The sequence below is a fragment of the Anastrepha obliqua genome, chromosome 6 (assembly GCF_027943255.1).
Source record: "Anastrepha obliqua isolate idAnaObli1 chromosome 6, idAnaObli1_1.0, whole genome shotgun sequence".
Classification (NCBI taxonomy): Eukaryota; Metazoa; Arthropoda; class Insecta; order Diptera; family Tephritidae; genus Anastrepha; species Anastrepha obliqua.
Window position 1 is genome coordinate 73368618 of NC_072897.1, and position 12710 is coordinate 73381327.

A 12710-nucleotide genomic window follows, 5' to 3' on the forward strand; every position below is an offset into this window, starting at 1 on the left:
CTCTCAATCAAGAAAATGATGAACAATGTTATCGAGGCAACAATTTTGACTGGAAATTTCAAAGGTGAAGACGTACTGTTGCCATGTATCCCAATGATCCCGACAGATATGCCATTCGAATTGAAAGGTTTACAGTTCGCGGTGCGAATCGCTTTCGCAATGACTATTAACAAAGCACAAGGACAATCTTTACAAGTGTGTAGATTAAATTTGAAGAATCCATGCTTCTCACATGGACAGCTGTATGTGGCTTGCTCACGTGTCGGAAAACCTTCTGATTTATTCGTCTACGCACCAGATGGAAAAACAAGAAATATTGTGCATCCCCGTAGCACTTTAATAAACATCGAATTGAAACTAAACTTTTTAATGTTACAATTTTTTCGAAATAAACAAAATCAGTAAAAGGGCTTAGAACGAATTGAATATTTGTGTACTGACTTTTCTTTAAAATTATTTTTCTTAAATTTATTTTAGTTGTTGGCGTAGCAATGCGCGCCGGGTACAGCTAGTATATTTATATTGGTATGGTATGACATGTATGGTATACAGGTATTTATACGGTACATCAAAAAAATATTTTTCCGATTTAACAGATACATATCCCGATTGAAAGTTGTATGCGTCTGAAATAAACACGGGTCAACTGAATGTACCCCAATATTATATTCGAAAAGGGAAAGGAAGTAAGCACACATACATGTACTTAATTACATTCCACTGAATTAGCTAAAGTTTCATATAATTTTTTATATTAATTTTTTCATATATGGTATATAGTACAGGTATGGTATGTAGGTACAGTAGAAGCTCGAGTTTTGCACATATTCGATACTTCCAATACAGTGTTTTTTTTTTATGCGTACTCAGTACTTGCGACATTAGAAAAATTTTACCTCGATACTTGCTACACTTTTTATTTCGTCTTTCTCGTTTTCTCTTTTTACGTTGTATTTTTCAGAAGCTCGGGGAAGTACCGTCAATGTCATTCTGGTTATGGTATTTTTTTTTTTTAATTTTAAGATTTCTGAGTTTCCAAAAATGAAGAAAGGGAAAGCCTAGTTACTATTTACTTATACCAAAAAAACTAAAAATTTGCGTAGAAAAATTATCAAAAATCCCATCAACACATTTTTGGACAAATTTAACAAAATAATAATGGATTTAAGCTTGATAAAAGAGCATATATACTTATATAATGCCGATAATGATAATCATAATGCTACGCTCATTAAATTTTTCTACTGGTATGCCTGTTGTCTACAAACCTGACCTTGACCTGAACGATGCAATATGCTTTTTGGCTAGAGCATGCGATGTTCTTACTGCAACTTAAATTCAGTCATCGTTTCAGAAACTGTTTGAAAAAGTGTCTGACTGGGATTGTAACAATATCACACCTCTTTGTTTTAATATTGAATTCACTACAATTTTGCTTCGAGAAGAAGAACTATTGCTGCAAGTCTCCCAATCTGCAATGGATTGTTCAACCTCATTCGGCACCCACAGATTTAAATAAATAATACTGTAACGAAGGCAACGAAAGAGTTGAAGAAGGAGCTAATGATGTCATATAATACAATCTACGAGTATAGTATGCTTGGATCAGGCAGAGCAAAACATTGCTTACTTAACCGATGTTACGCGCTGCAGAGGCTCAGAAACAATGTGGTACTGAACAAGCGAGTGTGTACAAAACAAACCAAAATCGAAAATTTCTATAATTTCAAATGCAACTTATCGCTTTAATGTTTATATAATTAATTTAATAAAAGCAAACAAACTTGGATTACTATCAGTAAAAAAACTATTTTAATTTGTATAGAAGAAGCTCAGTATGTGCGACAACCTCGAAACTTGCACTGAGCGCGGTTTTCATTACGTGCAAGAATCGAATTTCTACTGTACGAGTATTTACTATATTGTTGCCGCGGGTAGTGTTTCTTAACTATTTATGTAAGTGATATTGATGAAGATGCATGCATAGCTTGCAAAAGCAAGAAGCCAGCAATTGAATGTGGTAAGAATTTTACAGCAAATAGTTTTTTTGCACTTACCGCGGTCTCAGTATTTGGTTCCATTGTTTTTGAGTGTTTGTATTATAATTTCTGTTTAAATGAAAACTTTACAAAATCTTTGCAATTTCGTCCAGTAGCTAAATTTTCCTCGGTCTAGAAAATGGGAAAGAAAAATTTATATTTTCATTTGAATTCAAAATGTTTAGTCTACAAACGCATTTATTTATGGGTACATAAAATATTTTATTTCTTATAACATAAATTACCAAGGAAAAAACCGAATAGCTTGTACTTGGACCTGGAATTAGAGTGTATTCTGTATAACCCTAGTAAGGTTATTATCCAATAGCATTCTTTAACATTTTATTTAAGAAGAATTGACAAATATTACTCACTCAAAATAACAAAATATAGTATTACATATTAGAATTCAAAATTTGCAATATCATGAAAGTTTCAATAACAGCTTTATAATAATAACTATCAGAAACTGAGCTGGCTTTGATATAAAATTTGTTAACATATTTAATGATGAAGTATAGTGATGTGAAGTAAAATATTTGTGCACAGCCTTATCTTTGTTTAAATAATTTATCATAATTAACTTTTATCAGACAAAAATTGCGGCGTCTATCATGAGTGCGCAAACGTCGTCTCAAGCGGAGCTATTTGTATAATAATAATATTTAATGATATATTTGTACTACACATCATGTCTCGTTATTTTTTAGAACCTAGTTATATTCAAGTTTGTGATAATTCGTTCAATTGTTTTCGTACCCTAAAAACTTAAAAATAAGAGGAAATTAGATAGCAAATTCAGTTAAGTAAAATTGCAAATTCTTAATAGATATATTTTTAATTTAAACAATAAAAGTGTGGAAAAATACATAGAATATTGGGGCAATCTACCAGGTTTGTCTCAATCAAAATCGATTTAAAGATTGCATGGAATTATTGTAAATAAGAATAAATTAAGAATCATCACAGGAATTGGAACAGGGCAATCTAGACTGAATTATCATCTTACTAACCTCGGATTATACTCCAGTGGAACTTGCAGGTTCTGAAGGAAGGAAAATAAAACCGTCAATCATCTGCTGGTATCGTCAGTACTGATGCATAAACAGCGCAAATACTTGGGTAAACATTTTTTATCAACTGAGTAAAGGCGCATAAATACTAACATATATTGAGGAAGTTGGACCCAGAGAGATACTCTAAATTGGTTTAAGTGGCACAAAATAGGCCCCAGCGCTAAAAATAATAGTAATAATATACATAATAATAATAAACAACCATAACCATAATAATAATAAAAATAACACAACACCATATTGTCAATATGTAGCCGAAAATATACTAGAGAATAAAACACACTGATAAGACAATAATTTGCAACAGACCAGATATAACAATAATAGGTACGAAAGAAAAAATTACACAACTAATTGAAGTAAAAGTCAATAATGACACTAACATACACACCAAATGCGTAGAAAAAAATTAAAAATACAAAGAGCTTGCACAAAAAATTAAAAATATCTGGAAAAAAAATTAAGTGGAAATACTACCAATCATAATATCAGCAACCAAAATATTACGCAAAACATTTATTCAAAACCTAAAATCAATAAACATAGAAGAAAAAAAAGAACACGAACAAATACAAAAAGCAGTCAAACTGAAAGCATGTAATATAGTAAGGTCCTTTTTGGATCAGAACCATTAATACACCATAACTCTAAACAAAGAAGCATTGTCCCTTGGTATTTATATCCGGGCCACATGTTAACTCCGGTAGTTGCGAACCTTACCTTGATGGAGAAACTGTATAATCATAAACAACCATGATTTAAACATATGATAAATCCCCCAAAAACACAAGAAAACATCACAATAACCCTAACAGAATTTGTAACAAATTTTAAAAAATACACACAACTGGAAATATTGGTACAAAATACTAACATCAACACGCAATAGACTGCTAAAACTAATAAACGATTCTCTAAACGACTCAAACACTTTACCATATTTTTTTACTCAAGGCATAACTTTCATGAAACCAAATAATGATCATACTAATAATTCAGCAAATTACAGATCTATCACATGCTTACCCACTCTTTATAAAATGATCATCTCATTAATGTCACAAGGCTCTCATAATGCCCGTCTTAACATATTTGGCGCAGAAGAGTGCAGTGTTTTAGAGAAGGCTTCTGCGGAAAATTTTTGGACCTTTGCAAGTTGGCGACGGCGAATATCGCAGACGATGGAACGATGAGCTGTATGAGCTTTACGACGACATAGACATAGATCAGAGAATAAAGATCCAGCGGCTACGTTGGCTGGGTCATGTTGTCCGAATGGATACACATAAAAAAAGCCATTAAAGAGCAACGAAATCTACATAGACGTTATATTATGTAATTATTATACAAAATAGCGTTTAACAAATTAACACATAGCTGGCTGTTAAAAGGGCTAGAAATATATAAAATACACCCGAAATATATCAATTCCTTAAAATAAATATGAAAAACTGGACAACAAATATGCTTCTACAAACTCCATCTATAGATAAAATAGCAGATTCAATTAAAATGAAAACTGGAATATTCCTAGGAGATGCATTAAGTGCGTTGTGCTTCTGTATATGTCTGAATCCACTCTCAAACATACTCAATAAAACAGAATATCGATTTAATATAAAAAGCCCAAAACAAAACAATTAGAATATAAATCACTTACTATATCATACATGGAAGTCATGAAATTGTAAAAAATCAGGAAGAATTACAAAGATTAATAAAAATAAATTTACCATACACATAAAAATGGAATTCGGAATAGATAAATACAAAACCCAACATATAAAACTCGAACAATGGATTGACGGAAACAAACACAATAGAAACACTAAACAATGAAACACTCCTAACAATGGAAGAAAATGAGTTTTATAAATATGATACCTAGGTTTTAAACCAAATATAAAAATAGGCCATACAATAACAAAACAGAATTAACCGCTACGTAGCTAGGTTAGGTTAGGTAGTAATAGTTGCCCAGAGAGTGGGCCCACTTAGATGAAAGAAGTTTGGTTCATCCTTTGTGATACCATTGCAAGAGGGGGAAAAGAGGTGAAGGAAAACACGATAGGACGAAAAGGAAAGGGGTGAGGAGAGTTGTATTGTGTACTATGAACGGTGACTAATTTGCGGTTGTGTTAGCCTTTTTATGCTGCCGATGCAGTTCATCAGATTTTTGTTATCAAGACCTGCTATATCAGCAGGCGCAGAAAAGAAGTGACAAAAAAGGTGATTGAATCTTAGTCCCGCGAGAGCTGGGCAGCTAAGGAGCAGGTGCTGAGATGATTCCACCTCATCCTCCATACAGTTGACGCAAAACGGATGGATGAGCACGAAATTTGAGAGATGAGATTTTGTCATCCTCAGAATATCCCTCGAACGCCTCCTATCCAAATGTGGCCAGAAAGACTTCGCGACTGCAAAGCCCATCCTTCGAAGAGTAGAGCGCAGGTTGTCAAGGGGATCCCGATCCTCTCCTTTCGCGGGCACACTACCTCACAGGTCCCTTGTCTGGCCAGCTCGTCGGCTTCGCAGTTTCCAGTAATGTCACTGTGACCAGGTACCCAAATTATCTTTATACCGAAGAGCTCTGACGCAATCGAGAGAGAGACCAGGCGTTCCCTGACCAGTTTTGAATGCACCATAATAGAGCCTAGAGCCATAATTGCCGCTTGGCTATCGGAGTAAATATTTACTTTCTTAACAGTTATTACGCAAGTAAGTAGCCAGTCAGCACCCACCTCTGCTTGGAACACACTGCAGTGATCCGGTAACCTGAATTTAAGTTTGATAGGGACCTCCTCCTCCAACCCTACGTCCAACTTCGAGCCATCCGTGAACAGGTTAACCAGGACCTGTCCCCAAGTGTTGCTCCCGGTCCACTCCTCCCTTGATGGAATATGGGTGGAGAAAGTTCCGCTTGGACTAAGCGAGGGCACACACTGACCCGTCGACGAGGAGATGAGCTCAAAGTTTCTGAGGATGCTTGAGTGCCCATATGTGAGATTGAGCTTATAGCCCAAGCCCTTCAGTTTGATTGCGGTACGTGCAGCGGCAATTCTGCCTGCGATGTCTATAGGTACCACATTACATTAAGCGCTAGAGTAAGAGTACAATATGGCAAAAATACTACACCAAGAAATATCGAATAATCTAGGCTTAATTACAAATACTTCACCCTATTATGAATGCATCCCTGAGAATATATTGGAAAATGAGCAATACATACACGATATACTCGGGCATCGCCATAAGAACAAACAGAACAATCACCCACAATAGACCGGATATAACGCTAATAAACAAACGAACAAAACCACCATTTTTATTTTAATAAGCACACTCCATGATACGAATATACACAGAAAATATACCGAAAAACTAGAGAAATAAAATGATTTAATAATAGAAGTGAAAAGAATTTGGAAACCAAATACAGTAAAAACCTTTTATTATGTCTGCAACTGGGGTAGTTCACAAAAGTTTTGTCAATAACCTCAAATTTTTGAACATTAAAGCCGATATACATATTTACATACATCATAAAATTCAAAAAGCTATTATTATTATTATATTAAAAACATATTAATTAAAAACATGCAACATAACGCGAACATTTTTAAACCAGCAATAAAACTTAATCAACAAAACAGTACCGAAACGAATTGCATTCGTTAAATGCCGTCGTGTTCGGTGATATGGACCCCGCTTCGAGCGGTATGCGGGAGGGAAAGTGGCAAAGGAATAATAACCATAACAATAATAATAATAACCGTAGACGATTTGAAGCTTTATGCCCGCAAACCAAAGCATCTAGAAAACCTTTTGAAATGTGTTGAAATCTTCTCTAAAGATATTAAAATGCTCATCAGACTTAACAATTGCCGAAAGATCACAATACTTAAAGGAAAATTGGTTCCTCTGTTATAGAGAAATCTCTTGGGCTGCGAATAGTGTGATTTGTCAAAAATGAAGTCTAACCGCCGTCGTGGTGTGGTGAAATTTTTTACAGAGTTGATTACAGTGAATTCTCTCTTTAGTATAATATATTGGCTCTGCACAGTTTTTGGCTTCTGTAGAAAATCAAATTGACGAATCGACGACGGCATTTTCCAAGGCATGAATGTACATTTCTATGTACCCTTGACAAATGAAATTTCATTCAAATTATTATAAATTTTCCAAAAATTTAAATGTACATTCAACGATACATACGAGGATATTTGAATTATAAGCACCAAAGTCACTTTAATGTTCGTTGCTTTAATTTGAAAAGAAGATTACAATATAAACAAAATACATTGTAAAACGTCCTCAGACTTTGGTGCATGCGTTTTAGTAAATTTTAAACTTTATACAAATTTGGTGAAATTGATTTTTTGTGTTGAAGCTAATTTTAGACGAGAATGCATAGAACGTACAAGTGTTTTGAAATATAGATATAAGTATATGTACATATATGTACAAAAGTTCAATTGCATCTTAAATTTTTATAGTGTTACAAATAGTAACATAGTGTTTTATCAGCATGTTGGTCTCCTTGTCGCAGGCTTAAGTGGTGGTTTGACCCCCATATCATGGGGACCAACTCAACACGAACTAAGAGGGAAGCTCCATATGAGGATTGGCTAGCCATCCACCCGCTTCACGGCAAAATTGGTTGCCATCCAATCACCATATGAAGATCATCATACCGACGTACCTGTTAATCCTTAACCCTCATCATCCCATCATCTCCTCTCCTCGCCCCCCCCCCTAACCCAAAGTGTCATGCGACCCGTGCTTATTGGGCTGTATTTCTACGGAGCTACCTCGATACCGGGTCACCTCGGGGTATAACCATGACCTTGTCGTGGTATCGGGCGCTGCCACGGTCGACCATTATGTTTCCCCTTCCTTTATATAAGATCACCATGTTTGCCTCGATGGACGGTGATCGTAAGAAACAGATGGAGTCCTTCAATCAAAAAACCTCAAGGGTAACGGAGGAGTCCCCTCGGGGTTCTGAACTGAACCCAAAACGGGAGTTGTCGGACGACCCACCCAGCAACCCCAGCACCTTGAAGAAGCCCCGAAACAACAAGACTTCTCCAGCTACATACAGCGAAACTGCCAAAGGCCAACAGCTATGGGCGGTGGTTGATAAAAGCAACCCTGACGGCACTATTTCGCCTGACAATTGGAAGAAAGTGGAAGCCAGGCTCTCAAGCGTTTTCTTCCAAATTCTGAAGGAGAATCCAATCAGAGATCCACTGATCTTTACAAAATAGCCATTTCAGGGATCGGCGAAGTATGGCCTGGGTCTAAACTCGAGGTAATTTCAAGGGATGACATCCCCAGTTTACCAAAAGCTAGGGCCTGGTTACCAGCGGAGCCATCAGACCCTCAAAGGATCCTTGAAATGCCTCGGATATGTAATCCGGAGCTTCCTACATCGTCTTGGAAGGTCACAAAGCTACACGCTCCCAAGGGCGAGTACCGAAGCGCTACTTTCGTAGTCTGCAAGGACTCGGTGGACGCACTGGCGCGACCTAACGGTGTAGTAAGCTATGGGTTTTCGTCCATAACACTGAGGGTCTATAATAAGGACAAGACGCCTAATTTAAAGGACCCGGTTGGAGCTGAGATAGGCCCCACGGCGGAATCTGGCTCCGGTCCTAACACCGCTACAGCGCTACGAAAGGCATCAGCTGATGGCAGTATCTCTTCCTTGTTAGATAGAGTACTTGATACTACTCTCACTGATGAGATACTACTCTCTCAGATTCAGATGATCCCAACAAAACGGTGGTGGAGAGGAAGCCCAGTAACCATGATGTTACGGGTTCTTCAAATTAACCTTCAACACTCAAAGGTTGCGTCCGCCAACCTCATAATCCACCTGGCCAAAGGTGGACATTATATTGTCCTGATTCAAGAACCATGGGTATCACATGGGCTTGTGTGCGGACTCAAAAATATAAACTGATGTATGCTCGCAACAAAGGTAATCCTAAAGCGTGCGTACTAATAAGAAAAGGGTTAACGCTTCCATGCTCTCTAATTACAGCGACACCGATCAATTGACCATTAGCCTGGAGTCGGCAAATGAACGGATGTGGCTATCTTCCTGTTACCTCGCACATGACCATGAGGAGCTACCGAGATTAATATTCAAAGATCTGGTAGCGCAGGCGCAGAAGCTTGGCGCAAAGCTAATTATTGGTGCGGATGTAAATGCGCATCACGAGATATGGGGCAGTACTAATACTAACGCTAGAGGTGAGTGTCTCTTTGATTATCTGATAGGAACTAAATTACAGGTTTGCAGTAAAGGTAATAAACCTACTTTTGTCATTAGTAATAGACAGGAAGTGTTAGACGCTACTTTTGTTTTTGACTCCGTTATTAACAGAATTAGGAACTGGAAAGTTTTGGAAGAACATTCCTTCTCTGATCATAGATATATCTCGTTAGAGATGAGTAAAAATCTACCGAGCCTGGTAGAAATATCAGGAAAACAGACTGTGAAAAGTATGTAGATTGTATCGGGGTTACCCTAGAAACATGTCCATCTGTGGTACCGCAAAGCATAGAAGGACTAGAAAATTTGATTCACAATATTACCTATAACATGAATTCTGCCTTAGCGGAAGCCTGCCCCATAAGAAGGCTGAGGGGTAAACCCAAGCCTAAGTGGTGGACGGTTGAACTAAGCGAGCTTCAAAAAACAAGCAGAAGCGCTTTTAATGAGGCAAAGAAAACACGTCTCGATGAAGATTGGAAAGGCTATAAAGATGCTCTGAGAATCTACAAGAAGGAAATTAGAAATGCCCAAAGGCATTCTTGGAAATCCTTTTGTGAAGAGGTTGAGGGGGCAACTGAGGCCCCCAGACTTCGTAAGATTTTAGCGGGAAGCCCTTAAAATTGGGAACTGCTACAGAAAACTGATGGTACTTTCACTACAACCAGTAAATAATCTGTAGAACTTTTACTCGACACTCATTTTCCAGGTTGCTCAGACATTACTGGGCATGACATGGAAGATACAGTACACTGTCGTGAAGTCAGAATAGATGCTATATCTGAGGATCGGCTCTTATGGGCGATTGAAAGTTTCAAACCTTTTAAATCACCGGGTCCAAATGGTATTTACCCCGTGGAACTGCAAAAGGACGCCGGATATCTAGCACACGGGCTACTAGCAATCTTCAAAGGTTGCTTTCTCTACGGTCATATACCTCTTAAGTGGAGACAAGTCAAAATTGTTTTCATTCCAAAAGCTGGTAGGAACTCACATACCCATCCAAAAGACTTAAGACCGATATCTCTTTCCTCCTTCCTATTGAAAACTTTGGAGAGGTTGATAGAATTTCACATAAGCCTAAATATAGATAGAAATCTTATCTCTACGTCACAACATGCCTACACGAAAGGGAAATCGGTAGAGACAGCTCTACATAACCTTATTTACACGGCAGAGAGTTCACTGCACAAACAGGAATTTACTTTAGCCGCTTTCCTTGATGTTGAAGGGGCCTTTAACAATGTTGAAGGGGGGGGAGAGGGGGGGGGGCAATTACTGCAGCACTCACTGATCTTAGGGTAGAACCGGGCTTGGTAGGCTTCATTGGCAAAATGCTAAATAGCAGAATCATTGAAGCGGAACTAGGAGAATCGGTGCTGAAGAGATTGGTAAGTAGAGGTACACCGCAAGGTGGAGTCCTCTCACCGTTTTTATGGAATGCAGTTGTAAATAAGCTTCTATTAATAAATAATAATAATAATAATAAATTTGTATCTACATTAAGAGACCTAATTTAGGGGTTAAGTGTGTTTTGGTTCTATTATAGAGGTAGGGCACACAGAGGCGACTGGCAGGAACTGCCTAAAGCCTAAAGACCGACCATTGTGGTAATATTCCACTCCTGCACGAGGTGCCCCTGCTTTCGACCGAAAATGGCGGATCTAGAGAGGCAAACTCGAAAAAACCCGTAATCACAGGTGTTATTCGTACCGTGCCTAAGTGATGAATGGCACTACGTCAGTGTGTCTTTTAACGGTGACCTCCAGATACCGGGCGCCCTCTGGTTGTAATTAGCCTTACCGCAACACCGGGGCACTGTTGCGGCTTGACCTCCATTCCCCTTTACTCGTGGGACTCACTTATGTCTGAAACAAACGATAAAAACAAAAACAAAGAAAAGGCAACAATGCCTTCTACAAACCAGGTCAGCAGTGACCTTTCGGCAGCCACTGTCGAACAACAACAATTGCCGCAGGCAACAAAAGGCAGCGAATGCCCGACCTCTGCCATAGCGCAATTAGAGATGGAAGTAGACGAAATGGACCTAGGGCCCATCGGGAAAACTTCCGCTCTATCACCAGAGGAAGAGGAGAAACTCTTAACTTCTCCCTCAAAAACCACAGGTTCGGCTAAGAATGGAGCGGAAATGGAAGTGAATCTGCGGCTCAGCGGTGCCGCCAGAAAGCGACTCAGGTACCACCTGGGTAAAGGTCACTCCATTGAAGAAGCGCGACAACTAGCACAGCAGCCAATGAACCTAAAGCGTCAGCGCTCCAGCAGCACCACCCCTAAGCAAAGATCTCCCAAAAGAGCTAACTTAGTGGAAAGGACAACTGACCCATCAGAAGCCGAAAGGGCAAAGGCAACAGTGCCTAACCTGGAGGTGAAAGAAGGGACGGCTAAAATGTCCTACAAGGATGCTGCATGTAGCACCAAGCTGGGTATCATACCACCTGATTATCCGGCAACGATATGGCCTACGGATAAACTAAAGGCCATTCAACACGTTATCCTGGACAGCATAAGGAAAAAGCAGACTGGTGGTGCCAAGCCAATCTTTAACAGCTGCACCTTCCGCGCAGGATACATAGTTGTCTCACGTGGCAACGATGAAACAACCGACTGGTTAAAGGCAGCAATGCCTAAACTTGAACCATGGAAGGATGCGCAAATCAGGATCGTTCTAGAAAAGGACATACCAAGGCCTTTGATCTTCACATGCCTCTTTCCAGAACTGGACAGCACATCCACAGAGGACATCCTCAGCCTCCTGGATGGGCAAAACTCTGGCCTGAACGTTCAGGAATGGCGGGTACTACGTAGAGTACAAAAGGGTAAGGTGACGGAGCTAACCATCGCAATCGACCCCATCTCCGCCATTGTGATAAAAAAAAATAACTCCTGGTTGAACTATGGGTTTAGCACAGTTCAACTTAGAACTAAGGCCAAAACCCCGGAGAAGGATGCTGAATCAGAAGCGCCCAAGCCTCCCGCATTGCAGCGGACCGAGGAACAACCCTGCACTTCGACATCGGCGATCGCAGCAACCGCAGTGAGCGTAACGCAAACTGATGAGCAGCCATGTTGCTCTAAAGATGCGCCACACGCCACCAAGCCTGCACCAATGTCAAGTGCTCAAAGGGTAGAGGAAGGCATAAGAATGCGACCCCCGCTTCGTGCCGACAAGAAAAATAATGGTCCAAAGAGGACCAATAAAGGCGAACGTCACTCTGCTGAGGAAGCGGCCTTGCTGGGTAGCAACAGAGGCAAGAAAAAGGCAGCCAGTGCCAAAAAACAGAGGCGATAATG

At 39.2% G+C, this 12710-nt stretch overlaps 1 protein-coding gene across 2 annotated transcripts in view; it reads right to left on the bottom strand.

The window, feature by feature from the left end:
• The window catches only part of LOC129249788 (probable serine/threonine-protein kinase mps1), an 88848-nt gene extending 86677 nt beyond the window's left edge, over positions 1–2171 (bottom strand). For both annotated transcript variants that reach the window (XM_054889422.1, XM_054889420.1), the window contains exon 1: positions 2058–2171. In XM_054889422.1, coding sequence (XP_054745397.1) covers positions 2058–2081 — 24 coding nt within the window. In that variant the 5' untranslated portion in view covers positions 2082–2171. The remainder of the gene's footprint in view (positions 1–2057) is intronic.
• Positions 2172–12710: the final 10539 nt, after the last annotated feature.